This window comes from Pantherophis guttatus, chromosome 5, assembly GCF_059756535.1.
Source record: "Pantherophis guttatus breed Tessera chromosome 5, ASM5975653v1, whole genome shotgun sequence".
Taxonomy (NCBI): Eukaryota; Metazoa; Chordata; class Lepidosauria; order Squamata; family Colubridae; genus Pantherophis; species Pantherophis guttatus.
The window spans coordinates 104,548,760-104,569,429 of NC_142067.1; the positions used below are offsets into that span (position 1 = coordinate 104,548,760).

General features: G+C 36.0%; 1 protein-coding gene across 14 annotated transcripts in view; it reads right to left on the reverse strand.

Annotated features, from left to right (window-relative positions):
• Window positions 1-20,670, reverse strand: part of DOCK9 (dedicator of cytokinesis 9) — a 116,098-nt gene that overhangs the window by 24,227 nt on the left and 71,201 nt on the right. For 5 of the 14 annotated variants that reach the window (XM_087871505.1, XM_060686589.2, XM_087871500.1 and 2 more), the window contains exons 28-38: window positions 20,370-20,516; window positions 18,816-18,899; window positions 16,330-16,441; window positions 13,736-13,914; window positions 11,584-11,700; window positions 11,347-11,467; window positions 10,574-10,707; window positions 7,126-7,240; window positions 6,077-6,143; window positions 4,809-4,856; window positions 1,877-2,013 (exon numbers count right to left, since the gene is read on the reverse strand). In XM_087871505.1, the coding sequence (XP_087727631.1) occupies window positions 1,877-2,013; window positions 4,809-4,856; window positions 6,077-6,143; window positions 7,126-7,240; window positions 10,574-10,707; window positions 11,347-11,467; window positions 11,584-11,700; window positions 13,736-13,914; window positions 16,330-16,441; window positions 18,816-18,899; window positions 20,370-20,516 (1,261 nt within the window). Of the gene's footprint in view, window positions 1-1,359; window positions 1,404-1,876; window positions 2,014-4,808; window positions 4,857-6,076; window positions 6,144-7,125; window positions 7,241-10,573; window positions 10,708-11,346; window positions 11,468-11,583; window positions 11,701-13,735; window positions 13,915-16,329; window positions 16,442-18,815; window positions 18,900-20,369; window positions 20,517-20,670 lie in introns of all 14 variants that reach the window. The other 9 variants (XM_087871514.1, XM_087871511.1, XM_087871513.1 and 6 more) reach the window with 4 other exon arrangements.

Here is a 20,670-nt window from a genome sequence, read left to right on the forward strand (position 1 = left end):
TTCTGCTAATCCTCCCAGAACTGACAAAATAGGCATGCTCCAACTCCCTTGATTAAAGGAGAGTCATTTAACGCAGGGGTCTCCAACCCCCAGGCTATGTCCCACTACTGGGTATTGACCCTTTTGGAACTGGGTTGCAGAAGTGGTGGGGGATGTGTCCCAAATGGAACTGCACATGCTTGACTGCCACTTGCACAGCCTCCCCTGTGCCAGTATGCAAAGCTGAAAAGATTGGGGAACTCTGATCTAACGGGATCCAGCAAATGTGTTTTATTTGTTATAGTGTCTGCTCTATGGAATATCATTCTACTCAGAAATAATGTGGACCACTACAAAGAGTATATGCATATGATTTGATCATGTAGAAAGAATGATCAAATTGCAAAAGAAATGTATGAATGGATTGACAGGAAGAAGAAAAACTGAGAAAGCTGGATTTTGATAGAAACCCTCAAAGCAATTTCATTAAGAAGTTTGAAAAATAAAAGCAGTTACACGGACATAGTGAAAGCAAGGATAACAATAGACAAATATGAAAAAAAATCTATCAAAGAGTCTTAGTATAAACCATTTTTAGCTAGGTTTCCTTTTCTTTTTCTACACCCTGACCTTTAATTTCTTTCATTTTCTATTTCTTCCTCTTTTTTATATTCTGCTCAATGCTGTGCACTCTACAAGGGAATAATGTGACCGAAATATATGATTTATATTTGTGTGCATCTATGTGTATATGTTGTCGTTATCATCATCATCATCTTAGCCATTGTCTATCTACTGCAGGATAAAGGCCTCTTCCATGTTTCCAACCAATACGGTATGTGTATATATACATATATTATTTCAGCAAGATACCTGATCTTGACTTGATATTTTATTTTAGTCAGAAATTTTAATTAAAACTAAAACTAAACTTTTAGATTTTAAAAAAAATGTAAATTATTTTTAATATATTTTAATTGAGACACGGACATACTGAGAGTGAGGATAGATAAGGAAAAATCTAGCAAATAGTCTTGGTATAAACCACTTTTAATTAGGTTTCCTTTTCTTTTTCTAAACCCTTGGCTTTAATTTCTTTCATGTATTATTTCTTACTGTTTTTAATGCTCTTGCTCAGTGCTGTATACCCTAAACATGAATATGACCCTAAAAATGAATATATGAGTGTATAAGTTTGGGAGTCTATGTGGATATATGCATGTGTTATTTCAGCAAGCTGCCTGTTCTTAACTTGATCTTTTCTTTTTTTAAAAAAAATTGTCTATTGAATGCTCTTCTTACTAATAAAATTGAAGTATTTCCAGAGATGATTATTTCAAGCCGTTCCAACAAAATCTGACTGTAACCTCATTTTCTTACCATTGTCTACAGAAATTCCAAGCAAACTTGATATTTTTCTCACACTGAAAACACAGAAAAAGTCACTTAATTACTGTGTGCTTCTTCACATCCAAACTAAATCATGGACTTTACATTTTCATAGTATTTTCAAACTACTGCAAAAGGTTTCTCTTAAACTCTATGTCAAAACATGGTCACATAATCAGCTAAGCACATTTCCCCATTTTAAGAGGACTCAGAAACTGCAAACTGACACAATTCCCAGCAGCATTGGACACAATAAAAAGCTTTCAAGGTAAACACCACAGAATGTAAATAAAGTCTGTAAAGAGTATTTTTGATATGTATGTATGTATGTCAACCATGTTTAACATTGTGCTTGCATTTGGTGTTACTGCTGTCCAGTGAGCAGATTCATGTTTTGGTTTGACCTAGAAAACTAAAGTCCATGACAGGCTCTGGTGTGGGTTTTGATCTGCCCCTGGTGTTGTGGTACCAGATGAGATTTCAGCTGTTATGATGTCATGGAACTTACTGTGGCTAAATGAGAGAGAGTTATCCAGGCTGCTCAGCTGCTGTAATCTGGCATGCATCATCCCTGTTCTGTTACGGGAAACAGGCAATGTCTGAGATTTTCGATCATGAACTATGGGTCCCAACCCCTCCTGGTTCCTGCAAGATGAGTGAAATTGGACAGAAGCAAAAGTTAAACATGTTGCACTGCAGCATGAGAGGGAGAGAGTTAGTTAAGCAGCTCAAGCAAAAAATTCCACTAGAGAATGAAAATACAAAGTAGCTTCTTGTGTTTTCAGTTAATGTCCATGTGAACAAATCTAGCCAGCCAAAGCAATTATATATGGCCCACACTATATAGAGAAGGTGGCCAATACAATTAAATTCCCAACTGGAAATGTTGGATGGTCTTCTAAAATGTTTAAATGTTGGATGGTTTTCAGATAGTCAGCCACGGTAGTCTTTAAAACCAGACTCAGTCAACAAAGATTAACTGTTTGACCAGTTGGTCCTGAGCTGTTTTGCATTGATTAGCACAAATAAAAAGTATTTTGCAAGCATTGTAGGAGGTTGTTTTAAGTTAAAATAATGTAAAAGTTAAAATATATTGTGGGTCATACACATTTGTGAAAAGAAGTTAAAGGAAAGTCAACAGGTCTTTAATAAGCACGCATGCAATTAAAGCAGAATTACGTGAAAAATGCTAACACCTATATCTTACCAGGCAGGAAGGGAGTAGAGCCATATATTTTGTTAAACTTGCCAGCAATCAAATGAAGGAAATAAGAAAATGATCGGAGTTAGCAATCAGTACAGACTAACCTCCTAGTGTGTACCACCACCAGAGCTGACAAGAAACGAAAACCAATACCAGAATTACACACTTCTCTGTTACTCTTAACTATAGGGTGTGTAAATATTGCATGCAATTTCTTTGCTAATACATTCCTTTGGTGCATTTCAATGTGTAGAGTTAATATTTGTTTGTGAATTTCTTTCAACCCCATAAAATCAGAAACATGCATGTTTTTAATTTTAATTTCAATTTTATCACATGCTGTCTGGATAATATATTTTCTGTGCAATAGCCATTATTGTAATTAAATAAACTAATTTTTTTCCTTTTTGCAATACAAGAACAAATCAAGGGAAAGATAGATTGAATTCACAGAAATTATCATTATATTTTAATACAGATAGTCCTCAATTTACAACCATAATTGAGCCCAAAATTTATGTTGTTAATGAGACATTTGTTAAGTGAGTTTTGTCCCATTTTACAACCTTTCTTGTCACAGTTGTTAAGTGAATCACTGCAGTTGGTAAGTTAGTAACTCGGTTGTTAAATAAATCTGGCTTCCCCATTGACTTTGCTTGTCTGAAGGTTGCAAAAGGTGATCATGTGACTCCAGAACATTGCAACCATCATAAGCATGAACCAGTTGCCAAGCATCTGAATTTTGGTCACATGATCAAAAATGGGGATGTTACAAAGGTTGTAAGTGTGAAAAATGGTCATAAGTCACATTTAGTGCTGTTGTAACTTTAAATGCTCACTAAATGAACTGTTGTAAATTGAGGACTACCTGTATACAATATGATAATGCAATAATTACAGTGATTTGAGTCCACTATGTTCTCACCCCGAATTTTATCAGCACAAACATTTACAGACCCAATTTTCACAATCAGGAAGTATGAAGTCTGAATGCAAATCTATTATCTTGAACTTACAACTTGAGATTGCAGGTGAAAGCTCTAGTGTTGGAAACCAGAAATTATTTATTTATTATTAAATTTATATGCTGCCCATCTCAATATTCAAAGCGGCTTACAATACTAGAATGTAAACGATGGGTACCCTAAACATGCTCCACGTATATTTCTTGGATGGTGTACACCTGCAATCTGAAGTAATAATGCTACTTTGGCATCTCTGCAATTTTATAAAAACAGACTTATGAAGCTAACAAACATAACTGAAAGAGACCCAGTATTTATTAAACCCAGTGTCTATTTTCAAATAATAATTAACTTCAGAAAACAGTAAATTCTTGCATCTTTATTCTTCCTCACACTTCTAAGAAATTGATATTTGTGTAAAGAAAAAGAAAAAAATCAGCAAAAATTCAGATAGGATTGTTTTAAATGTATTTTGAGCACAAGAAATGAAAAAAAAAAAGAAGAAAAAGAAAGCAATACATGTTTGTATTTAGTATATCCAAACTAAGTCTTTAGAAAGTGGAGTGTGCCCTCTGCAGTATCACTATCAGTACCACCACTTCCCAGTTGGATGACAACTAATGAGATGGTAGGAGATTGGATCTGAGAGAAAATCCATGCTTCATTGAGTAAAGGGGTATTTCCATTACTTCTGAAGAAGACTGTGGTGTGCCCCCTGTTCAAGAAGCTGTTGTTCAATCCAATTGTTTTGGGCAACTTTTGACGTGTCTGCAAGTAACAGGTTCATTCCAAATTATCCAAGAAGGCTACTTTTTCAACATTAAAATGTTCTACTATTTTATTTAATTAATTAAGTAAATTGATATCAAAGTATAAAATATCAGCCTTAACAGTGGTCAGGAATGGGAGACACACATATGATGATTCTCTCATACTTCCTAAAGTGCCAGGAGAATACATAAAGCAGAATGAACAATTTAATGCAGGTGTCAAATACTGTATAAAAATATGCTACTTTCCTTAGCCAAATATCCTGTAATTTTTACAGCTACAATAATAATTAACAAAAAATTCTGTGGCATCAAAAAAAATGTCAAGGTGGAACCGAAATGCATTCAGTAGCCACAGATAACATGTCAGATAACTAAGTCTAATTACTTACCTCTTTCTTGATATGCACTTTTCCAAATGTTAGATGGATATTAGTCAATCATCAAGATTTTAAAGCACTCTGTTGCAATAAAATAACACACTTGACTTATACACATTACCTGGCAATGTATCGCTTCCCCATGTACTGAAATTGATGCAAGCATACTCTGAAAGAAGACAGTAAGAATTATTATAGATGTTATCTTCCAATATTAAATGCTAGCCATATACTATAATGAGAATGCTTTATTTTTGGGCTGATGGAAGGAATCAGGTACAAAAATAAGATACATTTCATTTGGTCTTCATCAGAGCTTTCCTTATTATTATTATTATTCTTTAGGGATGACTGAATGGATGAATTTACTATTTTAGGTTTCTGAATTATGACTTTTTATATTCTTGCAAGATTTCCTATAGACACTTCTAGAATTATAATAAGCTTAGTGATTATTAAAATAATAATATTAAGCTGGGTTTCAATAAAATGTTCAGGATATTTTATACCTACATAAAATTACAATAAAAAGAGGTGTTGGCCTAAATGAAATTAAAGGGGATCAGCAAAATGAATTTCAAATTGAATTTCAGAAGGACATAGGCTAAAGGAGATTTATCATGGAAGCGTAATGGAAAACCCCAAAATATAAGATCAAAATGGCAATGGCTCAGAGTAGAGAGCAAAGAAGTCACCCTGACTTAGTTTAGTTAGATCTGGTTAACTATCCACAAAGTGTGCTAATGTTACAGCCAATAATAAGGGATAGATCATATGCTATCTCTTGAATTTGAGATTATCTCCCCATGTACAGTAGATACTTTTATAACTGAAATGTTTATGATATTACAACATCATACACAATATTTAGAGAGTCAGTTTGGTATAGTAGTTAAGGTATCGGGCTAGAAACCAGAGACCGTGAGTTCTAGTCCCACCTTAGACACAAAGATAGTTGGATAACCTTGGACCAGTCACTCACCCTCAGCCCTAGAAAGGAGGTAATGGTAAATCGTTTATGAAAAACCTTGCCAAGAAAACTGTAAGGACATGTCCAGGCAGTCTTCAAGAATAGGACACAAATTAACAGAAACAGAAATAGCACTTAAGACTTATATACCACTTCACAGTGCTTTTACAGCCCTCTCTAAGCAGTTTACAGAGTCAGCACATTGCCCCCAACAATCTGGGTCTTTATTTTACTGACATCAGAAGGATGGAAGGCTGAGTCAGCTTTGAGCCAGTGAGACTTGCAGTCAGCAGACTTAGCCTGCAATACTGCATTCTAACCACCACACCACCAAAAAAATACAATGTTTATCTTGAAATTTACATATAAGATTTAGATTGTGCTGCTAATAGGGTAACTATATGATATTTTAAACTTACTCCGAAATAGTAAAAAAATCCATAAGTTCTGGTGTTGAGGCCTTGTTCCAATACGTAAACAAAGCATCTACAAAGTACAAGAAAATTAAACTGTAATTAGAGCAATTTTTTTTAGATTTAAGGAGCTACAACGTAGCTATAATTCTGCTACACAATGTGAATCCTCCATTAAAAGCACTTACTAATCAATTCTGAGTATGTATGTACAATATAGATACCTTTACTGAACAGTTAAGAATCAAATTCAAACTTTTCTCCAGAAACAAATTGAGTTTCTGTGCTACAGAAGACTGAGCAGAATTTATTACTGATTGACCGAGACCACCAGTACTCAGAAAGTTTTAGACTTGAGGTTGACAATAATATGAAGTTAAATAAATCCGTTTCTGAGTACCGGTGGTTTTGATCAATCAGTAATAAGTTATTATTAAATTATTCAAAGTACCGTAGAGTGGATATTCATGGAGTAATTATCATTATACTTATGTAGAAATACATATAAGTAGTGTTGGGGACTGTATGGAACATAGTTATAATAGTGACAGAACTGTTAATTTTGATCTTGAGAATAAATTTCCATGGGGAATATAGTCTATGGACGTCCCATGGATATCCTTGAATCTGATTACCCTCAGCAACAGAACTCAAGTAGAATAATGGAGACCAATCACTGATGCAAACTGATGCTTTCCTAAATGAATAGGCTTGAACCATACTTTACACACAGTAGATGTGCTACTAAAACATCTTGATATTTTGGTGCTGAGGAATTAGTCACTCCAAATCTTCAAATTGACTGCAATTGACCTGGAAGTAACTGATACCAAAAATGAGGTTGAAACAGTACTAAAGAAATAAGTAACACATCAACACATTTGTGTGTGTGCGTGCGCATGTGCATTACAGTGGCTAAAAAAATTGAGATAATATGAGTAACTTAGCACTGGGCATGTGCAGAGTTATAAGGATCCTTTCTTGCCGCAAACAGCTAATACAGTTATCCAAAAGGTTACTCCAAATGTATTATGAAACATTTAAGTTCCCTTTACCGTCTGTCATGCTTTTTAAAACATGAAGGAAGCACATCAGTAAACTCCTTATCTCAGCTTGATCAAGTTTATCACAACGAACAACAGAACTTCCTGAAATGCAAGCCTGCTGGTTCTGAAAAACAAGGCATTTAACATAAAAAAATAATGCAAGCATCCCAATCTCTCAAAAAGAAGACACAATTGTATTCTAACACTCATATGAGAACAGTACAGATGATTACAAAATTCAGCATACCAAAAAATCAGACAAAACTGAATTTTATGTTTACATGTTTCCTACATCAAACTTCCTTAAATATGATATTTATAATGATATAAATATGTGATTGTATTTAATAATATGAGCAAGCTTTTCTGGGTCATTTCCTACATTTGCAAGGCTGGAAGCATCCATCTATCATCTAGCCTTTCGATGCTCTTTTATATAAAATTCCAGATTTTTAATATTACCTTTGTATTTATTTTATTCATTTGTTAAAGCAATTTTTCTTTCTCCACAATCCTGTAAAGCTGAGAAAGACTGACTGGCAGAAAGTCACCCAAAAAAAAGATGGACTTGAACCAGGAGTCCTCATTCACCACTTTAATCACTGGCCTTCTTTGCTTTAAAAAATCATCAAGGAATTTTCTTCCCTACACTTTATAAAAGAACATAGTTAGAAGGGACTCTAGAGGTCTTCTAGTCCAACCAGTCAAGCAGAAGACCCTATACTATTCCAGTCAAGTGGCTGTCCAGTCTCTTCTTAAAAGCCTCCAGTGATGAAGCACCCACTGTGATGAAGCACCCACAACTTCTGAAGGCAAGCCATTCTACTGGTTAATTGTTCTCACTGTTAGGAAATTTCTCTTTAGTTCTAGGCTGCTTCTCTCCTTGATTAGTTTCCATCTATTGCTTCTTGTCTTGCCTTCGGAAATTGCTTTGGAAAATAGGTTGAGCCCCTCTTCTTTCTGGCAGCCCTTCAAATATTGGAGCACTGCTGTCATGTCACCCCTAGTCCTTCTTTTTCCTGAACTAGACAAATCCAATTCCTGCAACTGTTCTTCATATGTCTTAGCCTCCAACCCCCTAATCATCTCTGTTGCTCTTTTCTGCACTCTTTTCAGAGTCTTTTTATAATATGGTGACCAAAACTGGATGCAGGATGCAGTGTGGTCTTACGAAGGTTTTTATAAAGCAGTACTTCATGTGATATTGATTCTAATCCTTTGGTTAATAGAATCAAGATCAACTTATATAGCATTTTTCTCTATTTCAAAGAATCAAGGCACACAAGGAGAGACTGATATATCTAAGAGGATGAATGCCAATCTGACCCAAAGACTAACAATTCCCTACCCATAATCTATAGATCGAGCCATAACTCAATGTTTATGTATTTCATATGTAAGACAAACCATGAGTTGTTAATTTTGAATTGCATATTTCAGTTGCAAAACCAGAAATATATACACACAAAATACCAGTCAGTGCAGGATGGAATTAGACATTATAAACAAAGCACAGCAAACATGAAGAACAGAAAGAATCCATCATAATTATTCACAAACATTGTAAGAAGTAAGATTTACTTCAGTAGGTAACTCAGAATATCTGACAGAGATGTTCACAACACAGTATAAAAACTTGCATCATGCAAGATAAAGACAGTTTGACAAAATCCAGTTCGAGCACATATATGCTTCAATTAACCTTCATTTGTCTCCCCTCATAAATTTGAATTTATTTTAATTTGGATTATCTTCGTCTTCAGTGATTATTTTTTTACTCTATCATTGTTCCGATATACTTATTTTTATTATGTTTTTATTGATGTTGTATACTGTCCAGAATGTTGAGTGAATTGGAGAAAAGTCTCATTATATTTAAACAAATACATTAATTTTTCTTTTTATCCTGAGGATGAAATTATGCTTCTGAGGTAACCACACAGTCTCATTTCTCTATGCTGTAATCACTTCCTACTATATTTGGTGCTGGAAGAAAACTGTGTCCTCTATCTTGCACCAACTGGAGAAATTTAACTTAAATATATCAACAGGTAAGTTAAAAACATCAAAGAGGCTATAAGATCAATTAGTAAACCTAACTACCACTCTGAAAACATACTAAATAAAAAACATTTTAAAAGTTTGAAAATCTTAATACTATAGTCAATTGTTTCACATTAGAAATTAATCCATTAGCAAGAAGTGAATAGATTTAATGACAATTTTATCATTTGCTAGAAGCAGTTTTAAAAAAGATATTTTAAAATATAATTTTGTTTTATTTACATTTCCGTATACGATTTTTTAAAATTTACATTTCCATATACATACATATATATGGTGTTATTTATTGATTATTTGAGCTATTTTCTCTTCTAAAAATCTGCTTCAGTAGTATAGCAAAATTGTCAGGACTCACTGCACTCTTACAGTCAAACCAACCAATCATCCAACCAACCACACAAAAAAACCCCAAATTCTACTTGTAATGGAAGAGTTGCATGACAATTTCTCTCTGGTAAGGACAGAGCTGTCAGTACTGAAAAATCCACTGTGACCCGTTTTTTCTTGGACGATAAATAGCGCTCTTCTACTCCACTTTTATACACTGCAGATGAAGAATGTCTCCTGAGAGGTTTTTCCCTCTGCCACAAGGCAGGTCAAGGAGAAAATTGATTAAACCATTGTTTTTTTTAGCATACAAGAATTCAGTCCTAATGCTAAAAGTAAGATGCCAATTAAAGGATAACTGTATATTGTACTATATCAATCAAAATATGCTTAGGCAATCAATCTGTAATATTTAATGACTAGATTTGTGCTACTGAAGACTTAATAAATATTTTATTAAAAAGGTAAAAATACCTTTTTAACTATGTTGACACTTTTTAAAAACACATTGTTTCTCTTGCAAGGTTTTTAGAATTAAGACAGAAATATGCCACACACACAAACTAAAGAGATTGGTTACAATATATTGTAAATGTAATATTTTTCCAAATGAAAATTTACTTAAATTTGTATAAGACTGTGTAACTGTAGCATACACAGCATCTTATTTATGACAGAAACGAAACAGTTAGCCTCTCTCTTTGGCAGAAACTATTTATTTAATTATTTCAATCTAATTGGCCACCCCAGCTCAACTTAATGACTTTATTTATTAAATTTAGATACTGCCCACTCACAGAGTGACTTGGGCATCTAACAATGTTGAATGAAAATGTAAAAAATGGGGGGGGACCCCAACATGCATAGAAACAGCAGCTGAGTTAACAACAGACCTAACAGTCAGAAGTCAACATAACCAAGGTACAGGCTCAGCCATCCCTCCTGACTTCCCAATTCGATGACAAATCCTTGTTTGTATGAAAGGCTGACTGTCCTGACACTTGTAATAGAACAAGAAGATGCTGTGTATTTTGTTAATACGTACAAATGCATTAAAAGTTCATACCTTGTCTAGTGAATTGTTCTTTTCACCATGTTTTTCTGGGAGACTGTTTCCTGAGTCTGTACTTATAAGAGAACCTCTCGAATCTGCATTCCTCACATAATTAACATTAGGAGTGGAACAAGTATATGGGGGTGCTGAATAATGAAATGTACACAAAAGGGATGTGTTACAGTCTCAACTGATGAAGAAAAGTATTCTAGAGAAACAGAAATTCCAAAAATATTTTTTTTCACAGTGACATATTTTCTATCATCTCCTGTACCCAGTCTAGCAATAGCCACACAAGATTAACTTGACTTAACATTTTCCTCAGTCATTCACCAAGTTAGGGATAAACAGTTGACCTGTGCCTACTTCTATGTATGTTGAAATAGGGGTGAGGGGAGTATCAGGATTAGGTGTATATTTAATACTAATGAGTAACATTGGGATTATCAATGGAAGAAATAGAACCTCATAACGACACAGCTCCATTTTCAGTAATGGAAGTTATTGCTTCATTTTTACTTTTAGGATTTGAAATCAAATAGTTATATGTCCCATTTTCTCCTGCCAAATACTTGATTTCAACTTCAACATCAAGTGAAGAAATAAATTAGCTTCCTAGAGAGTCAAACGTGTTCCTAGTCAAAAGCTTCACAGCAATATGAGAATTTAAGATGTCACATCCCAACTTCAGTCATTATAAATATTGATTTTGTTTCTCATAAGCATATATGTTGCAAGTCACTAAAAGCTATATTTAAAAGTTTCTGAATTCCATATATGGTTACCAATGCCTGATATAGCACCAAACAAATCTTTCTGAAGGCTGCTGTCAAGGGCATTCACAGATTTTTGTGGCGTCATCAATGGATTTGCAGCTGGTAAATTAAGTGATTCATCCTTTGCACCCTGTTAAAAAAATGCAAAACATTTTTTCATCCTTTGATATGGTTAATTTTTATATTAAAGAGATATTTGCACACTGGGATATATGATAATTTTATTTTTTTTTAAAAAATGCTTACACTGCTAGAAGCATTGATAGGGAAGGGTGAAATATCCTTGACATCAATTCGATGAACATTTTCTATCAGTAGACCAAATATTGGCAGATACAAGGTAGCTATCCTTGCTTGATGACTCTGTAAAAGAATATTTAAGTTCATTATTAAACCAAAGTAAAAGCACATTAAATGTCCATAAATTTGATCAGATGTCTTCCAGTTTTAAGTTGTTCATTTAGTTATAACCATCCAGGATTTGATGTTTAGCATTGAGAATCTACATGAATGCATAGTTACCAGAGAAGGATTTTAAATTAGATTCACAGATCTCTCTCTCTGTTCCTTGATACCAGTAGCCAATCTGATTAAATGCTTTAAGAGGTCAACACATTTCCAATTCCTAAACATCTGTGAGATTCATGTATCTTGGGAGTGCTGAAGTGATAGCATTTTCCAGATGCGGGAAAGAGAGCTGCTAATTATTCAATGGCCTGAGGAAAAGCAGTACAAGAATCCTATCCAAATTTAAGTTTAAAGAGTACAGATAAAACTGTGTTTAGTATTCTTCTAGAGCAAATCACAAGTTTAAAGTTTACTCAATTATTGGGTTACTTTGTAAATAAATATTATATTATCTGTTCATAATAAATTCTTCTATGAGAATCCATAAAAGTTAAAATTTCATTAGTAATTTGTGCTCTTGTTTTATTATGTACTTATTTATTTATTAAATTTATTTGTTGCCTATCTCACTGTGGGACTACTCTAGGCAGCTTATAAAAGTAATAAAAAGGAAGAAAAGGAAAGGAGTGCAAACAGAACAGAAGTTTAAAAAAACCAACAAAATAAATTATGACAAAGGAATACAATGAGAATCCATTAATATTATATTATTCCCTCTTCCCCAATTTCTATCACCAAATAAAAAGCATAAATATATGTAAGCATATTAAAGAAAATAAATCAACCAATTATAAACAAACTGAATAATTTTCAGCAATGTTTTCTATGGAATAAATAAGTATTCTCTAAATCCTGAAATCATTTGGGGGCACTATTAGGGCCAATTTGATTGCTTTGTAAATGCCTTCTGATAATCTACTGTCTAAAATAAATGATTTAGTTTTAAGTGAAAATTCCAGAAATGTATGACACTTTGATTACTTTTCAGATATTTATATTCCTCTGTAAATGTATAGGGCTACTCTTTTATGGTTGTGTCTTGTACTTCGGACAGCAATACACTAGATATTAAAACCAATCAGCTCTTTCCCCCTCATTATATAGTGTTATCAATTTATCGATACTGGAAACGAATCAGGATGTTATAGGTTTAGAAAGATCTCCCCAAGGACTAGACCCGTGATGGTGAACCTATGGCACACGTGCCACAGGTGGCACGCGGAGCCATATTGGTGGGCACGCGAGCTCAGCTCCGGCACGCTGATTTTCAGGCCTTCTGGGCCCAACAGTCGGCAAACAGGCCATTTCCAGCCTCTGGAGGGCCTCCAGTGTGGGGGAGGCCGTTTTCGCCCTCCCCAGGCTCCTAGAAAGGCTCTGGAGCCTGGGGAGAGTGAATAACGGGTCTACCGTGCCCACTGTGCCATCACGTGCCAAAAGCAGGGGGAGCATGGGAAGGTCGCATGCATATGTGTGGGGGGCAGGGCGCATAGAATTATGGGTGTCGGCACACGCGCATGACCCCCCCGCACTCCCCCCGCTTTTGGCACGCGATGGCAAAAAGATTAGCCATCACTGGACTAGACCATAAATATTTCAAGATTTTGAATACCATAACATTGAAAGTTTAAATTTTAAGATCTGGGATTCTATTTCAAATTGAAAGGACAGCAAATTTAGTCTGGTAAGAACTAAAGGCAAAATATTTTCTAATAGTCATTTCCAGACGGAAAATGATATAAGGGCACAAGAAGAGGTTTGGACATTCTGTAAGCCTCCTACTAAGTACAATGTTTAAATCACAGCAGCGCAGATCTACTATATATACTTTATATAGTGAGTGGAGAAGCCAATAGTGCCTATAACATCTTTACCATTAGAACACAACAGTACCTGGAATTAGATCATGTGTAAAAACTTCTGTAAATTCTCAATGTAATTAGAATCTATTAATAATTAACTTTCAAAGTAAACATTTTGGCAATCTGCTTACCTTTAAAGCATATCTGTCATCAAAAGAATGTTTTATCATTAGATTCTTCAAAACTCCGATTGCAATTTGTCGTATCTCTCTGAATTCTTGCAGTGCATTTCCCACCTCTCTGAGAAGCAGTCCCACCAAAAAGTGATGCTTGCAGAAGTCATCCGATAAGGAGTAGTCCAGCTGAAGATCTGAAATCAAGCATCACACAGTTTTATTTTATTTCTATGCTGGTCTTCCTCTTAGATGAGTCCAGAAAGGCTGAATGGGTACAAAAGAAGACTGAAAAATCATTCACAATAAATTCATCAATGCCTATAAACACATACACATACACACACAGCCCATTTAAAAAATGACATAATTTTAGAGAAAGAGAAAACCAGATAAATAACAATTTTCATATGACCTCTGGTAAGTTTAAATAGCTGTAAGTGAATCTTTGTCTGCTGGGGGGGGGGGGTATCGCTGCATCTGGGAGTTTATCATCTTTGGTCCTGGATAGGATTGCACTATCCTAGACAAGTTATGGTGAACATTTTAGGCACTGAGTGCCCAAAGTGCGTGTGCATGTCCAAACTTCAAGGTGCAGGTGCAGGTGCAGGTGCATGCGCACTCCACACATGCGCGAGCACCCCACGCATGCATCTGTGCCCTTCCCAAACTGCAAGGCACAGGTGCACATCTGCCCCCCCCCACATGCACACCTGCCCCCCGTGAATGCATGCTCGCCCCCCATGCATGCCCTGCACATGCGCGGCAGAGACCTGAAGATCAGCTGGCCAGCGGGAGGTGCCTGTGAATGCATGGCAGAGACCTGAAACAGAGCTGGGGCAATGGCACATGTGCCCACAGAGAGGACTCTGCGTGCCATCTCTGGCATGCGTGCCATAGGTTTTCCACCACTACCCTAGACAGACCCAGTGCGTAATCTGGAGATGTTCTTCTGCTCAAACAGCAGGTGATAGTTGTGGCTAGGAGGACCTTTCTTCAACTTGGCATTGTGTGCCAGTTACACCCCTTGCATATATTCTCACAGGCTCAAGGTTGATTCAGCCTTCCATCCTTCCAAAGTTAGTAAATTGTTAGGAGCAATATGCTGACTCTATAAACCGCTTAGAGAGGACTGTGAAGGCACTGTGAAGTGGTATATACCGTATTTTTCGGAGTATAAGATGCACTTCCCCTCCCCAAGAGGCTGAAAATTTGGGTGCATCTTCTACTCTGAATATAGCTTTTTTGAAGCTTTTTTTTCAGCCCTAACGAGGCGCTAGCTAGCGAGTGAAGTGATCTGGATTTGTCTGCTCCCTCCAACTCTCAGCTGTGCTTTAGAAGCTTTTTTTCAGCCCTAACGAGGGGATAGCAAGTGAAGCCATCTCTGTGCTTTGCCTGCTTTTCTCATTGCTTCTCTCTCCAAAGATCAGTTGTGCTTTAGAAGCTGTTTTTTATCCCGAAGAACTCAAACCCAGCAAACTAATGTGCTGAAGCTGACCAGACTAAGGACGCTAGCCAGATGAATACCTGGTAGGCAGATTTTTTTTTCCTATTTTCCTTCCCCAAAACTAAGCTGCGTCTTATACTCCAAAAATACAGGTAAATCTGAGTGCTATTGCTGTATTACAAACCAGGAATATCAGCATCTGAAAAAGCTAGGTGTCCGTAGATATATTTTCTTACAAATAGCTGAAGTTTGAATATCTCTTCAAAACAGGTCTGGAATCAGGCAGTGCCAAAGAGGAAATAAATAAACTAATGGTTTTAAGGTTTTCCAATGCAACACAAGAACCTGTTAAGATACACAGGCTTGAGGCACAATGGATCACAGAGAATTATTTGTGCACTTCTTCAGAACCAGCTTTATCAAAACCAGATGTAATAAAAAAAAAAAGTAGAACCACTACTAGCTGGTTTACTACTGCTAACTAGTTACTAGTCCTTCAGATACAGTTGCATGTGTGAAACCTGTAAAAAATGGGTGGAACTTCAATTACACCATACTGGCTGTCATGTTGAATTTTTTGACTACACCCTGTGATATCCCTGACTTCTAGGTTCCCTAGCAAATGCTACAATAAAGAACATTCTGCATTTTATTTTTTTCAGTTTATTGCAATATATTTATGCATTTTCATTTTGTTTCCGGTGAAGGCCGATATGTCATGTTTTAAATGTTTCTTTTAATAAACTTTAGCATGACTCAAGCATGAAATTCCCACATTTGCTTTTCTATATACATTATTATCATTTCTAAAATCAAAGTTTAGGATTGGGAAACACACTTCACACCTACCTCCAGGAATATCATACGACTCCACTGTAAGGAAAGCTAATTCAAAGAAAAAAAGAAGCAAAGATAGACAAAAACTAGCATATTGTCGTCCCCTCATGCCTAACAAAGAAAATAAGAAACTGAATTACATATTAAATTACCTATGAATTTTTACTTTATCATTGTACTGCCTACAGAACTGAAGCAGGAAGAAGAACTAATTATATTTATTGGAGTACAGAATTCCAATGTATATTTCTTAGGATATAAAGGATTTTTTAAAGATATGTTTACTCTTTTAGGAATCTCAATTTAGCTACATCAAATATAAATTTACCTTGATATCTTTGAATCCTGCCTGTTCCAAATGGCATAGGAAGATTTAAAGGAATGTAGTGTTCGTGATTGCATACTGCTCGGAGAAATTCAAATTTGAATTCAAAAAGAGCCTGTAAAACATGTTATTGTTATAAGTTATGATCTAGTAGATATTAATCAAAAAAGGCAAGGAAATTAATCTTTACATCACTGGCTCAATATTCTAGATATAAGCAAAGCAATGGCTATATGTCCAATATATATAATCTTAAAGAATTGTATGGATGTAAATACCTGCATATAAACACAATAATTATGGATTATTTGCCCATTCTTGATTCATTTTCTATTTCTGCTGCAGTTGCATAGATTGTGCACCAAGTATATTAACAGCAACTTCTAATAATTTCTGAAACTGGTTCAAATTAAGTTATGAATAGATTTTGCAATTTTATATTTTGCCAGTGGATGGCAATATACAATGATATTTATTTTCTAACACAAAAAATGAAAAAAAGCCTCATCATCTAATAATTGATTTAAAGTAAAAATCCCATCATCTGTTAAAATCTTTCATATAACAGGTTTCTAAAATTAACTTTTTGGTCTGGATTACTGCATTGTATCAATATAGTATTAGAAAAAAGACCAAGGCAATTTTGCAGAACTAACATGCCACAATTCAGTCTCATATATTACATTTTAACCCTTAACAATTAACTAAATCTGATATAGATGTGAATATACCAAAAATATCCCATAAAGCAGGGGCCCCCAACCCACGGGCTGCAGTTTAATTATCCTTGCTGGTCATAGTATTCTGAATAAACAAGTTTTTTTTCCTGATTAGGGAGGGAAGGTATATTGTGGACACTGTCAATTAAACAATTCCCACTGGTGGGGGTCCAAGAAGAGAGTCTCCTCTGTTGTTGCCCTGCCCTTTGGAACATTCTCTCACCAGAGGTGAGGTGGGTCCCCAATCTCTAAAGACCACCTGGGACTCACAGAAGAGCACATAGCCATGAGGCTGGTTAGCACCCTGAAAAACTACTCCACCTTTTAATTACAATATTTTTCAGACTATAAGACACACCGGTGTATGAGACACACCAAGATTTCAAAGAGGTAAGTAAGAAAAAAAGGGTTTTGCCCTCTCTGGCCGCCAGGAGCACTCTGCAGGCCTCCCATACCCTCTGCGCGCCCTGTTTTTTGCATAAACAGAGGCGTTTATGCCCTCCCCAGCCCCTAGGAGCACTCTGCAGGCCTCCCATACCCTCTGCGCGCCCTGTTTTTTGCATAAACAGAGGCGTTTATGCCCTCCCCAGCCCCTAGGAGCACTCTGCAGGCCTCCCAAACCCTCTGCGCACCCTGTTTTTGCAAAAAACAGTCCCATTTTTCGCAAAAATGGGACGAGTGGGGTGGGGCTTCGGGAGACCAAAAATGGCTGTATTTGGTGTATAAGATGCACCAACATTTCCAACCTCTTTTAGTGGGGGGGAGGGAGTGCGTCTTATATTCCAAAAATTACGGTAACTTTTAATGTTGAAATTAACTATCCTTGCCTCTACTTTAAATTTTTATATTCAGTTTTTATGTTTTTAACATAAAAACAGCGCCCACAATCCCTCTGTGAGGGAGATGGGCGGTTTCTAGTTTTAATAAATAAATAGTTTTCTGGATCTACATTACATAGGAAGAATTTGCAGGTAATTGTATTAATGATATTCCTATTAAGCTCATTTGTTAAAAGTTTATTGAAAAGTTCTTAGATACCTAGTTACACTGTCTGTTGACTTTCTAACCGAAACTCAACATGTTAATATGTTGAGTATTCTTGAAGATAAGAATACTCCTATCTTGAAGATAAGAAGTCCAATTCAATTTAGTTATTGTTTAGTTACTGCAGGCTGCAACAAGTAAGAAGATTCTGTGTAGATTACATGCAGTCCTCGATTTACAACCGCAATTGGACCCAAAATTCCTGTAGCTAAGTGGGAAAGTTTTTAAGTGAGTTTTGTCTCATTTTAAGACCTTTCTTGCCACAATTATTAAGTGAATCATTGCAGTTGTTAAGTTAGTAACACGGTTATGTGAATCTGGTTTCCCCATTGACTTTGCTTGTTAGAAGGTTGGAAAAGGTGATCACATGACCCTGCAACATTGCCACCATCATTAATATGAGTCAGTGCCAAGAATCTGAATTTTGATCACGTGACCATGGAGAAGCTGCAATGATCATAAGTGAGAAAATGGTCACGAGTACCTTTTTTCAGTGCCATTGTAACTTCGAATGGTTACTAAATGAACTGTTGTAAATTGAGGACTACCTATACACAAGAATGACTGCAATCTCATAAGATTGGGGTTCTAAGAAGAACAAAACAACAGTCTTCCCTGAATTTACAAAATGTTAGCCCCATTGAAAGTTCATATATTTAAATATCCCTAAACATAATAGGAAAATACTCTCATTATCTCCCAATTCAGGAATTGTTTTTGTAGTACCTTTGGATCTCCTGGAGCAAAGAAGCTGATATAGTTGTTAATTTGCTTGAATATGAAACCTCTGTCCATAAAGGTAAAACATCTCTGCAAAAGCAAAGCAAAAACAAAATAAAACAGTCCCTGATAGTTACATTTCTTTATATTTCTTCGATATTTGGGGAAAATAAATTAGTCTAAAGGGCAAACAATAGCTAAATATTAGACCTTTTCAAAGTACATACATTTTAGATTTGTAAATCAAAATACTCTAGGTTGAATAATTCAGTTCAAGGCCACTCAGTGTTAACTAACAAATATTATTAAAAATAGAATGTACACAACTGGATGAATGCAGAATGTTTCATTGATTATAGAAAATCCTTTAATTGTATTGATCACATCATGTTGTGGGAAAATGAAAAATGAAAATCCCAGATCATGAGAAACTACAGGTCAGAACCCACAGTACATATAGCACATGGCAAAACAGATAGGCTCCGGGTTGGCAAAGAAATGCAACAAATGGAACAGACTCTCCTCTTATTTATTCAATCTACATGGAATATATATTAAGGGAAGCTAGATTTGAAGAAGATGAACATAGTTTTAAAACTGAACAAAGAAACATCAATATCCTGCACTATGCTGATGACACTTTCTAACAGTAAAAAATGCAAAGGATCTGCAAACCCTAGAACCAGAGGTGGGCTGCTGGGGGTTCGCAGGGGTTCGGGAGAACCTCTAGCTAAGATTCTGTGCAAAGAATCCCCAAATCCCACTCCTGGCTGGCCCCTCCCACCTTGCCCCATCCCTCCCACGAGTCCCCACGCGCCCCGTTTTGGATGCAGATAAGTGCAGGGTGCGTGCAGAGGCTCGGGGAAGGTGAAAAACGGTCCTACCGGAGGGTCTCCAGAGCCCGTGGAGGCCATTTTCATCCTCCTGGAGGCTCGAGAAAAGTCTCCGGAGCCCAGGGAGGGCAAAAATGCCCTTCCCCGCCGACTAGGCCATGCTCATCATGGTCACGCCAACCCAGCAACCAGGCAGAGAACCCCTTGCTAAAATATATGAAGCCCACCCCTGCCTAGAACTCAAAATCAAAGACCATGGGGAGAAAATGGGTTGAAAATTAAATATAAATTAGACCAGAACTAATGACAAGAAGTAGAACAATCAACCTTAGAATTGACAATGAAGATATTGGAGAAATGAATCACTTCTGCCTTTGTTCAACAGTGAAGGAACAAGCAGTCAAGAAACACGTTGCAGACTAGCACTTGGTAGAGTAGCCATGAAAGCGTTCAAAATTATATTCAAATGCCATTCTACATACAAAAAATTGTACATGGTATTTCATGGAAGTGGAAGTTGGACATTAAAGAATAAAGGATAGGGAGATTATTGATGCCTTTGAACTTTGGTGTTGGAGAAGACCTCTGAGAATACCACAGATAACTATTGTGAGATTCTTGTAAACTGCCTAGTGAAATAGAAATTATTTCCCCACAAAGATAATATATCTGAGCAATTCACAGCCACTTGGAAGAACTAATGAGGACATACATACAGTACACTTACTTTTATGAAGACAGCAAGGCTATAGTTTGCATTCTTTGAAGCTTCTGGATTATCCTTATATTTCTGAGTAATGTGGGGCATCAGCATATTGACAACAGTTTCCACGGCATGATGAAACGATGCTGGAAATCTCTGATTTCTCAGCAACTAGAAACAGACAAATTAGAATTTACAAATGGGAACACTGCAAAATTATCCTGTTCATCCATAATGCGTGTGTACAGTTTTCAATTCTGAAACAACTGCAAGAATTTGGTAGTGTTCAAAAATATTGAAATAACTTTATCTAGATATCTATGAA